This window comes from Pelophylax lessonae (genome assembly GCF_965119305.1).
Source record: "Pelophylax lessonae genome assembly, chromosome: 2".
Classification (NCBI taxonomy): Eukaryota; Metazoa; Chordata; class Amphibia; order Anura; family Ranidae; genus Pelophylax; species Pelophylax lessonae.
Window position 1 is genome coordinate 124,208,564 of NC_138769.1, and position 16,703 is coordinate 124,225,266.

Consider the following 16,703-nt stretch of genomic DNA (forward strand, 5'->3'; position numbering starts at 1 on the left):
GGGTGGAATTGGAGGCATAGGTATGATCGATTAGGGAGGAGTGGGTGGAATTGGAGGTAAACTCTTAAGGCCTGGCTAGTAGCTCAGAACTTTAACTTTTGAGCCCTGCTTTAAATATCCCCCTATATATTCAATAAAACCTTTAAGTCCTCATCCATTGTTTTTAAAATGCAGATGTATCTGACATGCTATTACTGAGGGCCAAAACACGCTGTTGCGATGCTGTGTATTGTAGTAACACACATACGCACTAGCTTTATAATATTGCAGATCTATTCATTGTCCATGGCACCCCAGCACGTATACTCATCTGTGATGCACATGCATTGCAACGGACCCCTGACACACGGTAATGCACTACCCAGCATTATGGTGCAATGTGTTGAAAAAAAAATGGTGCATGTCCGATTCTCATGTTTCGCAACAATGGAATGGATAGATCTGAATGGACCCCAACTACTAATCTATTGAACTAATCAGTTTTCTTTTTCTGCGGTCACAAAAACACAATTTACTGGTGAAATCATCCAGAAAGTTTGCTGTAATAGAAGCCAAATCCCATAATCTCAACTATCACAGCGATACTTATGTAAACTGGAATCTTTTAATCGATGGTATCAAGGGGATTATTTAGAAGTGCTTTATTTACTTTCCATTAGAGGAAACCATGTTGAAGGGATATGCTGTTCAATTAAATTATTGCTGCCTATTACAGCAAATATTTTTACACTGGACCTTTTACACCAGGAGAAAAAAAAGCTAATTTCATCGTACTACTGCTTTCATATACGATCTAAACTCCTCATTGAAGAGGTCTTTCCCCTATTAGTAGTAGAATAGAAGGACATTCACAATTCTTTTCCGCAACGGAGTGAAGATAAGACCATTTAGGTGTCATTACGAGTCTTTTTGACTATGGATAGCTCTTAACATGCAGTTTTTTTTTTTTTAATAATAGTTAAAACATTTTAGCGAAGCAGGACTAAGCTCTTCCCTCTTCATGATTTGGAAAATCAAAGGCTGAGGGTAAAGCTAGCTTATTAACCCCTTCCTGCTCTCCCCAGTTGTCCATTAAACAGTTTTGAATGCCCGGGAAGGATCTGTGATAATGTGACCACTTTGGTGCACCTTTTGCCTTGCATATATGTTAGGCGGTCATAAAAGTGTTCAAATGGGATAACCTGCTCCTCCTCTTCCATTTTTCACATGATGCCTGATTATCCAGTAGGTCAATGCTAACTTCCTAGTATGTAAAGGTACATATAACGTTTTAATTGGAGAATTGCCAAAAGTCAGAAGCTACTGCTGTGCTCATTCCTACAGAAAACAAAGAGTGCTTTGCAAAACCAGTGCCATGGAGGCACTTTTTTTTTTGCTATTAAAGTGTTAAACAAAAAAATATATATATTTTCCTAAAACGATTATATTTTCTGTTTAGACATGTTAGAGGTCTAGTGGCCTTGTGAAAGGGTCCTTTTCCCTCAAAGTTTCAACCATTCCTACTGTAACTAGAAATAATAATCAGAATGTCTGTCATGATTAAATGATAGAATAAGATCAAGGATGTCCCCATCTTCCCCTCGTCCCTGTCATAGCAGTTATCTTCCTAAACCCCTGCATATGACACAGTATTTAAAGTCCTGCATTTGTGTCCACATATAATAGGACAGGAGTAAATTAACAGGCTCCTCTTAAAATAATTTTTTTTTTTTGGGGTTTATTCTTGGCTAGCCAATTTGTTGCTTTAGTAAATCGATAAGAACCTCAGTGGCTGATAGTGGCTAAAAGGTTGAGAAGAAATCCAAGCATGCAATCGCCTGTTTTACCCTGCAGTGTTTCCCTTCTGTAATCCTCTAATTTGGCAGCACCTGTGGTCAGCGTGTTGTAGTAACACGCAGAGTCCTGACCTGCACAGCCTGCTTCAGCAACCTGTTCACTGTCCCCATTCTGTACCTGCCTTTTCTTCTAATTTGAAGAACTGCTCATTTGTGTCTGTCTGTTTTCTAACCAAGTGTTTTTATTTGCATGTTGCATGCTGCTCCGTTGCAATACAGAAGCAGATGAAGGTAAAGAAAGTGTTTTTATCTTTATTGCTTTCATATACTGCCAAGTGATTGTATCTGTTGTGTCCTGTTTTAATGATCATGATCAGTGTCTCAGCGCTGGATGCAGGGCAAAAGATGTTTAGTTGACTCATATTGGAGTTTCTCATTTCACATGCTGATGCTGTGAGTTTCAAAAAATGTTATGGTTGAAAGCACCAGTTCCCTGCGCTCAGAGAGGTGTAGTTACTAGTCCACCTTGTTAAGGTCTTTCCACTGTTTCTGGAGCTGTGGATGCGACAACCCAGGAAAAAAATGCTGCGGCCTTGCTGCCCTTTACACGACCAGGGAAGTCTGGAAATACTGTAAACAACAAACAAACACAGGGGCGCACAGGCCTAGTGCATTATCCTTTGGTTGGTTTATTTAAAAGTAAAAAGATTAAAAATACTCACAAGCGAGTTCTTGGTTAAAAGCATATCACATAAGGAACACAGTCCTCAGTAATTGGATCCGAGGGTAAGTTGTCCCTTGAATTCGTAATGGCTAACGCGTTTCGAGGCTTAGCCTCTTCCTCAGAGCCTGAAAAAGCATGTCTAAGCCCTTACTTAAATACTAAACAATGGCATTTGAAACAAAGACACAGATTGGGGTCAGACCCTCCTCCTGTGGGGCGTGTGCAGAAAGCGCCCGCCCACCTCGTCAATGGGCAATGTAGAAGTCATGTGCATTGTGGGGGGTGCCTACCCCTAGAGACATTTTAGGTCAGAACAATAAAAAATACTAAAAACGACAATAATAATACAATATAATAATAGTAATCAAACCGTATAGTCATTTTTAAAGGTGTAGTTCAATGAGAAATAGAAAAGGATGCAGAGGGTACTGGTAATTTCTTTTGGAGATGTAAATGGATGCAGTAATAAAATATGTATACCCAAAAAGGTTTATGGTCTTAGATTTTAGATGCAGACAAATGCAGTCGTGAAAAAGGTGTGTGGTCATGGAGGTTCATACTCTAAGATACTTAGAGAGATGGGTGCAAGCAGCATGCATAAGGTTGTTTTTTTTTTTTTACCTTAATGCATAGAATGCATTAGGTAGAAAAAAACCTTCTGCCTTTACAACCACTTTAAGCTGGAATTATTCCATGTGTAATACTGCCCATACACTGCCTGAACAAATCAAGCCATGGGTTGCAAACTATGAGATATTAAACAAACCAGACATAGGAAGTCAATTAAACAATGACTGCAGCCAGTAAGTGTTCGGGTATTCTAACAGCCACCGGTGTCGGTTGTCAGACTACAATAGCCCACAGGGATAGATTCCTCCATCATTCTGGTTAACATGGATAGGGAAATCTATATATCGCTCTCGTTCAGCCCAGAAAGCTGAACAAGAAAAAGCTTTACCTATATGGACAGCTGTAGAATAGGACAATCTGTGTATTTTAAGTGTTTGGGGTCCAGGAATCATTGCTGTATTCAAATGTGGCAATAACAGCATTCCAAAACTGTATTCAAAATGTTTTTTTTTCTGCTCTGACTATTTTGTAGTATATTAGTCACACAAAAAATGGCCCAGCTGATAGACTGATAAAAAAAAATCTCTTCCCCAAAAGGTGGCAGGAAGCAATTTGCACGCCATGAATGGGCCCAGAAAGCTGCGTATCTCCTGGGCTGTTCACTGGAAGAACTCTCCTCATCCATATTCAAACACCAATCTAAAACCAGCACCCTCCAAAAGTCAACCTCCTTCCGCCAAGGACTCGATGATGCCAGCCAAGGAGACGGTTCTGGTAAGCTGCTTCTCTCTATATTTGACACTACAAATGCAGTACGTATATTAAATATTTGATTACAACCTGCAGAATGTATTTGCATAGATAGACATTTTTAAGTTGTCTAATGTCAGACTGGTCTGCAAATTACAGTTTGTCTTAGCTGAAAAGGCTTGGCTTTTTTATTTTACATGGAGTTATTGTTAAATGATAAGAAAGCAACATTACTTTACAGCTTACTCCTACCCACTTTCTATTTAGCTACTTATGAATCATATTATTAACATAGCTCTACTAAATCACCATGAAGCAGACCCAGAGGTGCTCCAGTACAGTAAAAGCTTCCGACAAGTGTACAGGAAATTGCATATCTTCTTGTTATAAACTAGGGGACCAAGCTGAATAAGAATCCGTTTTATCTGATAAAGCCATTTAGTAGTATTATATCTTGGCTATGAATCTCTTTGGAATGAAATGGCTAATTCAGTATACATATAAATATTCACTTCTATTTTGTAGCATATTTCATAGATCACAATTGTGTGAAAAAGCCGTAATGGATCTGTTGAGGTGACATACATTGCATACTACTACTACAGTATTGTTTGGGGGATGTTGTCTTCTTTTCTGATGTAATAAATTATCCGGTGTAATTTGCTGCTTTGAAAAAAAACTTTTTTTGAGGTGTGAGGGCTATTTAAAGCCCTGCTGATAACTTGATTTTCAGCTGCTTTTGAAAACTCTTGCTCTGATCACCTCTTACAAATACCTGGTTCTTCAGGTATGAGAGAGCATGTGAGCTGATCCCAGGATACAGTGCTGGGGCCTGAGTTGCCTATCGTCATGTCCAAACACGTTGTCATGTGACAAGGAGGACAGTGTCATTATTGTCATGGGCCCCGACACTGTCTGATAACAAGGGGTTTGATTACCAGAAAAATGAAACTGCAGAGGAGCACAGGGAAGGTGAGTATAAGTGTGGTAGTAATAGACCCAATCCGTTTTTAATATAAAAGCCATCCGAGAACTAATATGTTGCTTAAAAATAAGAGTGGTAGATACCATGAGACTTATCTCACACAGTTATTGACTGTGCTTGTTACTCCAGCATTTCATATTCCTGGTAAGTGTCTTTTGTACCATGTTAAAAAGCATCCTGTTCTCTTTGTATTGCTTCCTTTGTGTGAAATACTTGGAGATCCTGCCAGTCCCTCTGCTTTCCTATTTCAAACCGACCACACTAGGCATGGAAGCACATCCATCCCAGTCTGATGAGTTTTCTGTCTGTACTGGGAGCACAGCCTGCCAGTCCTCCATTGGTCTAGCTTGTGCTGACACACCCCTTTGCACAGCCATTCAATGGGTAGATCAGCGTACTGCTACTTCACTGCCTCCTGCTGACACTCCCCCCTGCAGTCTGCACCCCCAGCTCTCTGAGCCCCCTTATGCAGCTGAGAACAATCATTTTGTCTTTCATTCATTGACAGACGCAGTTCCTGATTCTTCTTAACCATTGGGTTATACTGCCCCCTACAGGATTAGGACACTAGGAAGAAAAAAGCTTGACTACGCCTCTGGGCAGTCCCAGAGGGTATACACCCACTCTTAGCCATGGGCACTCAGTTTTTCTCTGCCTAGTCAGGAGTAATGACCTAGTGCCTTGCTGGGACCTCTGGTCCTGGCGATTTTTTTTTTTTTTCTTTTTAAATTTAATTTTTTCCTATCTTTGTTATTTTGTTCCTGTGAGAATATACAATCAATTGCCAGACTGGGCGACGGACTGCATAATCTAGATCCAGAGGGGTCCCCCCAGTCTGGCCAGTGAGCGTGTGCAGACTACATCTCCGCGCTAGGTCAGCCGTGACATAGCCCCACTGGACATTGGCTGGCCTGCGAGGTAAATGTCTCGCAAGGACGCATGCGACTTGGCCTCGGCCTGAGTCGCATTGTTTCTCCTGGCGAACAGCACCCACATTACGATGGAGCGGTGGTCTGTTCCTGGTATGGTAAGTAGCTGTCCCCCTCTACTCCTGGAGAGTTTTGGGCTGGACATGGGCCCCTCCCTGGGACAGTGGGACCCCCGGCCTCCCCCACAGCCCCTCTAAAATCTTCGGTGGTTATTGTGGGTCTTTGTCCCCCCCCCCCCCCAGTCACAGGTAAGTGCCTCACGCGGCCTGATCCGGCCGAAAATGTAGGCCGCTGCTTTGCGGCCTACTAGTCGAAAATTACATGACGTGGCCCCTGTGAGGATGACTGAAGACACTGCCTAACATCTGCCTTCCCCTCCGCTGCCCCTGGGTGGTCAGCTCCGCTGGGGCTTGCGTCCAAGCGATTGGGCTCCCACAAAAGTTTAGGCTGCGGCCTACTAGGCCATGCGACTGAGTCAGGTGCCTCCGTTGGGGAGCGGCACCAGTGCTTGTAGCTGAAGCCCACACTCTTCCTTTGGGCATCTGCCGGGCTAGAATCTGTGCTTTTGCGGCTGGGCCTCCATAAAAATTTAGGCCATGGCCTGCTAGGCCATGTGGTCAGTTTGGCGCCTCCCTTGGAAGGGGTGGCGCTGTAGGGGCGCTTCATTTTTTAATGACATCCTTGCCGCCATTATTATTTGGGCACCTGCCCATTTTAGCGCTGCGGGACCATCAGGGTACCCTGCCTGCGTGTTTGTTTCACAGCAGGCGGCCCCCTTTTAAGGGGGTTATTTCCTATTATGCCCTCTATGAAGGGCTCGGAGGGCGACCCCCTTTTTTTTTTTTGCGGGGTCCAGTAGGTGGTCCATTCGTGGGCCCTTGGTCGGCATCCCCTTTTGCGGGATTGCAGTTCGTGGCCTCTCCTGATATGTTTTCCGTGTGAGCTTAGTATATAGCTACCCTAGTGGGTCTGCATCTATGCACTCTGAGTGCTCAGTTAGTGAGGATGATTCCACTGCTCCTCTAGCCGCACATAAAAAGGAGCTGGTGGATGCACTGTTTGTGTCAGTGCGTGACACTTTAAAAATGGAGGTTGTGGCTGATGCTGCTTCGGAGGCGCCGGTCCCTTTTGGCACCCGCAGGCAGTCCAAAGCGGCGAGGGTGTTCCCTTTTCCGCTTACTTTGACAACATTGTCACAAAACATTGGGGTTGTCCAAAATGCAGTGGTTCTTAAGCGCTTTTTGTTTGCGGTGTCCTTATGAGGATTAACTGCATTAAAGGGGGATGGTCCCACCTGTAGTGGACTCGTCAGTTTCCAGGTTAAATAAAGCTACCTTCATTCCGGTTAAGGAGTCCCCGGCCTTTACAGATCCAGCTGATAGGAGGGCAGAGGCTCTGGCCTGCCATATGTTTGCTGTGGCTGGTTCAGCACTTAGGTAATATTTACTATTGCCCTGGTGTCGCAAGCTCTGACCGAGTGGGCTAAACTTTAACCCCGGAACCTGGAGGGGAAACCGCTTCCCCCTGTCTTTGCAGAGCTGGCGGATCAGTTGGTCCAGGGGCTACAGTTTATCTGTGATGCCTCTTGGATGCGGCTCCATTTGATTTCTAGGCTGTCTGTATCAGTAGTGGTTCTTCGGGGTATTATCTGGCTGAAATGCTGGTCTGCAGACCAGACTTCTAAGAAGGTTTTCTCTAATCTCCCCCTTGTAGGGGATTACCTGTTTGGAGCTTCCTTGGATGACATCACTAAGGGTCTCACAGGCAGGAAGAGTACTCTTCTTCCGCAGGCTACCAAGGGCAAGGAGCCCCATCTTAGATATGGGCAGTTCTCTTTGGCTCAGAAGAGGGTTTTTTTTGTCCCTCAGGGTCTCAAGACAAGGGATCAAAAGTCAAGGCCTCCACCGGAGGTTCCAAGAGGACCTGTTCTGGAAGGCCATGAGCGGGCGCTACCAGATCTGCGGAAAAGACTGCCCCTGCATGAAGGGGCCATATCTTTCCGGATCCATGGACCTCCCTGATATAGGACGTGTGGTTCCATGAAGTTATTCGGCCGGGCTATGAGATTGAGTTCGGTCTTATCCTCCAAAAGGTTCTTCCTTTCCAACCTGCACTTGGCCCCAGCTTACTAACAGGTCTCTTTGGGGTATTGCAAGACTTGTTCCTTCAAGGGGTGATTGTTCCGATTTTGGAACGTTTTTAGGGGATTTTACTCAAACCTCTTTACAGTTCCCAAGAAGAAAGGCAAGGTACGTCCAATTCTGGAACCCCAAGGCGCTAAACTGCTGGTGCGAGTACAGAAGTTCCACGTGGAGTCCATTCACATGGTAGTGACGTCCTTACGTCAGGGGGATTTCTTCATGCTTCTGTCGACATCAAGGACTCCTACCTGCACATTTAAATATGTGCCGGCCACTAACGCTTCCTCCGTTTTGCCGTGGGCGAGGAGCAATATCGGTTTGTGGCTTGGATCTTTGGTCTTGTCTACGCTCCTCGGGTCTTCGCAAAAATGTTGGCCCTTACGCTGGCATTGTTTGAGTCAGCGGGGATCGTGAGTCAGCAGGGGATCGTGGTACTGGGGTACCTGGACGATCTTCTGCAAGCGGAGTCTCTGACTGCTCTGATGGACAACTGGAGATTGCTCTGTGACCTCTGAGGGAGTTCGATTGTATTCTGAACCCTCAGGAGTCTGCTTTGGCTCTGTCTATAAAAACTGGACTATCTGGGTCTGACTCTGGACTTGGCCTCAGCCAGAGTGTTTCTTCCTCTGGAAAAACTCCAGACATTAGAGGAGGCAATATAGCTTCTTTTGTTCAGCAGGGATTGCATTCGGATGCTGGGCCTGATGGTGTCCACTCTCGAGGCAGTCTGTTTGCACAGTTCCACACAAGATCTCTGCTAAAGAGATTCTGGTGAAATGGGACAAGGATCCACGGTCTCTAGAGATGGCTTCATTCTCTGGCACTTTAACAGAGAAAATAGTTTTTTCCCCTGTACTGCACGGTTGTCACCATGGATGCCAGCCTGTCCAGGTTGGAAGGTGTCCTTGGCACAGATGCGCTCAGGGGGTCTGGAGTCTGGCAGAGTCCAGACTGACGATTGATGTACTAGAACTCCGTGTGATCATCCTTAGTCTGGCTCATTGGACAATTTGTCTTCAGGGGTGTCCGATATGAATTCATTTGGACAATGCCACGACCGTGGTCTATGTCAATCACCAAGGGGGCACAAGTAGTGTCCTGATGGCTCGGTAAGTAGCCAGCAGCTGAGCTGATTCATTCCAACCCTCTAAAATTTCTGCCACGACTCCTGTGCAGGATCAAAGCAGAGGGGATTCTGTCCAGACTGATCTCACCGGTTTCAGTACGCTGATCGGGTATGGCTGGTCGACGATGCTCCTTAGGGGCTTCCTCTCAGAGAGGATCTGCTGTCCCAGGGACCGATCCTCTATCCTGCTTTACAGTTGCTGGCTTTGACAGCTTGGCTGTTGGACGCCAGGTGCTGAAGTATGGAGTTTTGTCTGGGTCGGTGATTCCTACGCTGTTAAAAGCTAGGAAATCTACTCTTAGGAAGATCTACCATTGTAGGTGGAAGACGTACATTGCGTTGTGTGAGTCTTTTGGGGTTCATTCCCGCTCGTTTTAAGTGGATCGGATCTTAACCTTCCTTTAATGGGGGGTTGAACAGAAATTGGCTTTGAGTACCATCAAGGGCCAGATATCGGCATTGGCAGTCTTTTTCCAATGACCTTTGGCCTCACACTCCCTGGTGCGTACCTTTGTTCAGTGCTCGGAATTTGTTACCTGCAGTGCGGGCTCTGTTGCTGCCCTGGGATCTTAATGTGGTGCTTTCATCTCTACAGACTCCTCCCTTTGAAAATATTCGGGAGGTTTCCCTGCTGGCGCTGCCAGGAAGGTGGTCTTTTTTCTCTGCGCGCAGGGTGTTGGAACTGGCGGCGTTATCCTGTTGTTCACTTTATTGGTGATTCACAAGGATAAGGTGGTGCTTCGCTCCTGTCCCTCATTCCTTCTTAAGGTGGTCTCTGACTGTCATTTGAATGAAGACATTGTGTTGCCTTCCCTGTGTCCCAGGCTTAAATATTCAAAGTAAATGACCTTGCATGCCTTGGATGTGGTCCGGGCAATTAGGGTGTACCTGGCAGCTACGAGTCTTTTAGGAAGTCAGACTCTCTATTTGTGCTCACGGACGGACCTCACAAAGGGTTGTTCACTTCTTCTACTACCATTTCCAGATGAAGCAGACAGACGGTGGTTTAGGCCTATTGCATCAGGGGTCAGGTTCTTCCATTTTCCGGTCAAGGAGCACTCTACTAGGGCGCTTAGTTTCTCCTGGGCTTTCTTTCATCAAGCGTCAGTGACGTAGGTTTGCAAGGCGGCCACCTGGTCGTCGGTGCACACTTTTACAAAGTTTTTATAAAGTGGATGTGTTGACATCTGCAGATGCTTCTTTTGGCCGCATGGTTTTCCTGGCTGCTGTTTAGAGAACCTGGTCCTCTTTGAGGGTGTATTGTTTTTTTCAGGTGAGCTTTACTGTAGTTGTTTATGGTTGAGCTCCATGTTACCTGGTTGGCTATGGTTAGCCTCGGGAATTTTTTTCTGCTTTTTTTGCCGACCCTCATGAAGCTTTGGGACGTTCCAATGGTTAAGAAGAATCAGGAGCTGTGTGCGTCAATGAACGAAAGAGAAACTGGGATTTTTTTGACTTACCGTAAAATCCATTTCTCTGATGTTCATTGAAGGACACATACCCACCCCTCTGTGGAGTTGGCTTTTTTCTGACACTGCTTGTAACAAAGTGCCTATAGCTGAGAGTGGGTGTATACCCCCTGGGGCTGCCCATAGGCATAGTCAAGCTTTTTCCTGCCTAGTGTCCTACTCCTGTAGGGGCAGTATAACCCATTAGTAAAGAAGAATCAGGAGCTGTGTCCGTCAATGATCAGAGAAATGGATTTTACGGTAAGTCAAAAATCCCTCTATGTAATCACATATGTAATATATATATGTTATATGTACACACACACACAAACACACACACACACACACACATTTTGCCTTGCATTTCTATTATAGGCTGTAATTACACAACACATTTGTTTTGTCCTAACTTTATTTGATGTGCACAAAATGTACACTTCATTCACAACAATGTACAGCAGTGTGATGCTCTGCGTTGCTGTTCATTCCGTGTGACTCGCAGTGGTTCGCTGCGATAAAATGCAGCACACTTCAGCGTAGCCCTAGGCTGCGGTGCATTGGGAATGAGACACATTGGAAACAATTGTTTGCTTTTTGTCCCTGTGGTTACATACCTTTTACCATGCGGTAACTGCATATAGTGATAATTAGCCCTGAAACTGAATGGGTTGTTTTATAAGGTAAGGGGGTCACATATACTTTATTTTTAATTTCCAGATTGATTTTATTTTATCTTAACACATCTTTAGATCCCATTAAGAACTCAATAAAGCACCAGATAAACAGAAATAAGGCGGATTGTCTGCCTTTTAAAGCCTGGTTTGACTTTTCCCTGAGATGTGACTCACAAGCCCTAATCTCTACAATTTTATGTTGACTTTAAATCTTCTAACCTTTTTAAAATGTATAAATCCAAGCTTTTAAATGAAACATCTCTTTCCCGGCCTCACATGTTCATCTGACATTTCCTTTATTCATTTTTTTTCCTTTTCTGCATTTTGCTTCAAGTTTTCAATTACTGGGAATCATTCTTCAATGCATAAGTGATTCAATGATAAGGTGCCTCAGGCTGATTAGACTCAAGACAGTGACCTCCGTTCTATAATAGACACAATGACCCTTCTAACCTGTGTGTGTATAGGTCTGCTCCACCTGTCCCTTTTCACACAGTAGTGCCAGCATCAGTAAAGTGAAAGAATGCTGAATCTTACCTCCATTATATGCATTTTGTGTTATTCGCTAGAATTTGGTAGCCTAGCCTTGCACAGTAAACTTGCATTAAGAGAAGGAGCAGTAAAGCACATGAGCCTAGAAAAGGGTAATAAACAAGTATGGTGGCCTCCTATGTACATACAGTATCTCACAAAAGTGAGTACACCCCTCACACTTTTGTAAATATGTTATTATATCTTTTCATGTGACAACACTGAATAAAGGACACTTTGCTATAATGTAAAGTAGTGAGTGTACAGCCTGTATAACATTGTACATTTGCTGTCCCCTCAAAATAACTCCAGCACACAGCCAATAATGTCTAAACCGCTGGCAACATAAGTGAGTACACCCCTAAGTGAAAATGCCAAAAGTATCAATATTTTGTGTGGCCACCATTATTTTACAGCTCTGTCCTAACCCTTTTGGGCATGGAGTTCACCAGAGCTTCACAGGCTGCCACTGGAGTCCTCTTCCATTCCTCCATGACAACATCACTGAGCTGGTGGATGTTGGAGACCTTGCGCTCCTCCACCTTCCATTTGAGGATGCCCCTCAGATTCATAAGAGGGTTTAGGTTTGGAGACATGCTTGGCCAGTCCATCGCCTTTACCTTCAGCTTCTTTAGCAAGGTAGTGGTTGTCTTGGAGGTGTGTTTGGGGTCGTTATCATGTTGGAATACTGCCCTGCAGCCCAGTCTCCAAAGAAGGGGACCATGCTCTGCTTCAGTATGTCACAGTACATGTTGGCATTCATGGTTCCCTCAATGAACTGTAGCTCCCCAGTGCCGGCAGCACTCACGCAGCCCCAGACCATGACACTCCCACCACCATACTTGACTGTAGGCAAGACACACTTGTCTTTGTACTCCTCACCTGGTTGCCGCCACACACGCTTGACACCATCTGAACCAAATAAGTCTCATAAGACCACAGGACATGGTCCCAGTAATCCATGTCCTTAGTCTGCTTGTCTTCAGCAAACTGTGGGCTTTCTTGTGCATCATCTTTAGAAGATGCTTCCTTCTGGGACAACACCCATGCAGACCAAATTGATGCAGTGTGCGGCGTATGGTCTGAGCACTGACAGGCTGACCTCTCAACCTCTGCAGCAATGCTGGCAGCACTCGTACATCTATTTCCCAAAGACAACCTCTGGATATGATGCTGAGCACGTGCACTCAACTTCTTTGGTCGACCATGGCGAGGCCTGTTCTGAGGGGAACCTGTCCTGTTAAACTGCTTTATGGTCTTGGCCACTGTGCTGCAGCTCAGTGTCAGGGCCTTGGCAATCTTCTAATAGCTTAGGCTATATTTATGTAGAGCAACAATTTTTTTTTCAGATTCTCTTTCAGTCACCATTATGAGAGAATGAGAGTGATAACACCAAATTTAGCACACCTGCTCCCCATTCACAACTGAGACCTTGTAACACTAACGAGTCACATGACACCGTGGAGAGAAAATGGCTAATTGGGCCCAATTTGGACATTTCACGTAGGGGTGTACTCACTTTTGTTGCCAGCGGTTTAGAAATGAATGGCTGTGTGTTGAGTTATTTTGAGGGGACAGCAAATTTACATTGTTATACAAGCTGTACTACTTTACATTGTAGCAAAGTGTAATTTCTTCAGTGTTGTCACATGAAAAGATGTAATAAAATATTTACAAAAATGTGAGGGGTGTACTCACTTTTGTGAGATATCCTATATAATACAAACTAAACACCGCAACAACATTTTCTGAAACATTACTAAGCATTGTTAATATTACTTTTCTAAATCTAAACATTTAAATACACAGATGGAATATGTATAAGAGCGCTATTCACCTGCCAAAGTTTTATACATTTCTGTCCATCTAGTCCTGAGATTTTAATAGCCCTGCCAGATAGCACAGCCAGAAGAATGATAAACCCTTTTTTGTTACCATCAATAAACACTGCTGCCAACACTAACCAGTCAACTTTCATTCAAAATGTTTTGGTCCTTGGTTTGTCTATTCATAAGACAGGCTGCTTACATTTGTGACTTCCTTCATTGGCTAGTATTCACTAAACACTCAAGTTAACTCATTAGTGTTGCTATGTAAATTATATATTCACTTTATTATTATTTTTTATCTGCCTGCATAGGTCCCAAATTGTCTGCTTTGGAATGTCTGGAAGGCATGGCCTCTGGATTGTACTCGGAGCTTTTCACTTTGCTCATCTCGCTGACAAACAGGTATGGAACTAGGGTGATCAAAATAAATAAATATATATATATATATATACAGTAAAACCTTGGTTTGAGAGTAACTTGGTTTAAGAGCGCTTTGCAAGACAAGCAAAATTTTCAAATAAATTTTGACTTGATATACAAGCGATGTCTTGATATACAAGTAGCCTCAATTCACAGCTGATGATTGGAACAGGCACATCTAAGGATGCAGGCATCAGGGGTAAAGCTGTCCACATAGGACCCTCCTCCGCACCGTCATCTACGTCATCCTTTCCATGCTGCCCCTCGCTTTCAGATCGCTTTACTGCAGGGTGGTCTTCCCGGGCAGGATTACAGACTGGCAGCCGGCGGTGCAGAAGATGGTCTATGTGAACAGCTTTACCCCGGATGCCTGCATACTTAGATGTGCCTGTTTTATTCATCAACCATGTGAGTTGCTAAATGTTGTACCTTCATTAAATGGAACCATATTGCTACCCTGTAGCTCCTGCTGGATTTTGCTTCCAATCCCCTTGTGGAAGCGGCTATTTGTGGATGGACATTGTATGGTAACACAACCTATCGCTGTGTCCATAATCTTTTTATATGGACTATAAATTGAAGGATTTGTGAATAAATGGTTGTGGAACGAATCATCTGAGTTTCCATTATTTCTTATGGGGAAATTTGCTTTGATATAAGAGTGCTTTGGATTACAAGCATGCTTCCGGAACGAATTATGCTCGCAATCCAAGGTTTTACTGTATATATATATATATATATATATATATATATATATATATATATATATATACAGGCATACCCCGTTTTAAGTACACTCACTTTACGTACACTCGGGAGTACAGACACAGCCTGGTCAGCTTGGCATGGCACTGCTCCCGGGTTTTAACATTGGCGTCTATGGGAAATCTTGGTCAGCTTGACATGGCACTGCTCCCAAACCATAATTGACAGGGATACCAAACTTAGGGAGCAACCGAGGAGGGAAACCAGGACTAAAACATATCCTATTTGTGGCTGGCCAGCTTGCCTAGGTAATCTACCATGTCATAGTCCTGGATCCCCTTAACATGCTCCCCAAGCTTGGTGTCCTTGTCACTTATGGTTTGGGAGCAGTGCCATGTCAATCTGACCAAGATTTCCTATGGAGCTAGCTAGTGTATTTACATGCATTGAGAAATGAAAAAAGGTAGTACTTCACTTTAAGCACATTTTCGTTTTACATAAATGCTCTGGTCCCATTTGTGTACTTAAAAGTGGGGTATGCCTGTGTGTGTGTGTGTGTGTGTGTGTGTATGTATGTATATGTATATGTATATGTATATATATATATATATATATATATATATATATATATATATATATATATATATATGTGTGTGTGTGTGTGTATATATATATATATATATATATATATATATATATATATGTGTGTGTATGTGTATATATATATATATATATATATATATATATGTGTATGTATATATGTATGTATGTGTATATATATATATATATATATATATATATATATATATATATATATATATATATATGAGATGCTAAACAGAGAATCTTCAGTAACCGCGAACAGAATTTATTGAATTGAAATTTTGGATGGTGGTTTTGCTGCTGAAATTCTAATCAAACTGGTAGACATACTGTATGTGGCCTGCCGTTGCGATCCCCATTTAAAAAAAAAAAAGCGAATTGCCTGGCTGCCTCTGACTTCAATACTTTTGAATCACCGATCCAAAACAAGCATGTGTTGTTAAAGAACAAGCATGTGCTATTGTGTTGCACGCTATGCTGTTATAAAGAGTTTAGCCTCATACTGATAAGTGGTTGATGTGAATGTAGCGTATAAACAAACTCACTCAATATGTAAACTATGGGAGGAATTAACAAAGAGTTGTGCAATCCCAGTGTTTGCACAACTCTTATAAACTTAAGCTGGGTACACACAGGAAGATTTTTTTTTCGTTCAACCCAGTGGGCTGAAGCAAAAAAAGCACATATTGCCGTAGTAACACATCCAATGTAAGTGAAGCAATCTCTACGCTGAGCTGTGTTTTGAAGAGGGGAACCGCCTGTTCTAAAGGTGGACCGCCTGTGCTTAGCCGCCTGCTCTGATGGGATGCTGGTTCTCCAGCATGCCCGTAGGACAGAAGCTGGGCGTGAGACTGGCTTCCGTCGGATAAGGAGCTGTAAGCACAGGCTGAAAGTTGGCCTCGTTCTGCCGAGTTGACTGTTTTCGGAGGATTTTCAGCTCGTGTGTTCCCAGCTTTAGAACAAAAAGCAGATGCTTGTACTGTGTAATCAGTGCACAGGCAGAGAGAGGGATGTAAGCTGTCTACTGACAGCTCACATCCCATAGGACAAGGGGAATATTCAGCAGTTTTCTATGTGGGAAACTGTCGTATTCCCTCTGTTAATCAGGTGCAGACCTGCACTGTTTTTTTTTTTTTTTTTCTCTGAAATACACTGGTACAGACAGACCTGAAACAGATCTATCTGCTTAGTTAATGTGGTGCATGCCAGCTCTGAACGTTTCCTACAGGAAGCTTAGTTTATTAATTCCCTGCTTTGTCTCAAGAGCTTAGTAACATCGAGTGTAGGGATGGTTGTTTAGAATTTTATATGTATGGTAAATCCTATCATGCAGTGCCCATCTACTTGTTGATTATGGATTTGACAATTGATGTAGATGTTTCTTGCCATTCTGTGAAGCAAAACCTTGTACGCATGCCTCAACCGGAGATGAGCTCCTGAAAGAAGCGTGCCTTTGTGGGATTTGTAGGAGGTAGAATGTGATAGTTGTTAAC

At 43.5% G+C, this 16,703-nt stretch overlaps 1 protein-coding gene across 7 annotated transcripts in view; it reads left to right on the forward strand.

The window, feature by feature from the left end:
- The window catches only part of MYO18A (myosin XVIIIA), a 572,782-nt gene that overhangs the window by 268,294 nt on the left and 287,785 nt on the right, over positions 1-16,703 (forward strand). For all 7 annotated transcript variants that reach the window (XM_082245147.1, XM_082245143.1, XM_082245145.1 and 4 more), the window contains 2 exons: positions 3,667-3,843; positions 13,794-13,884. In XM_082245147.1, the coding sequence (XP_082101273.1) occupies positions 3,667-3,843; positions 13,794-13,884 (268 nt within the window). The remainder of the gene's footprint in view (positions 1-3,666; positions 3,844-13,793; positions 13,885-16,703) is intronic.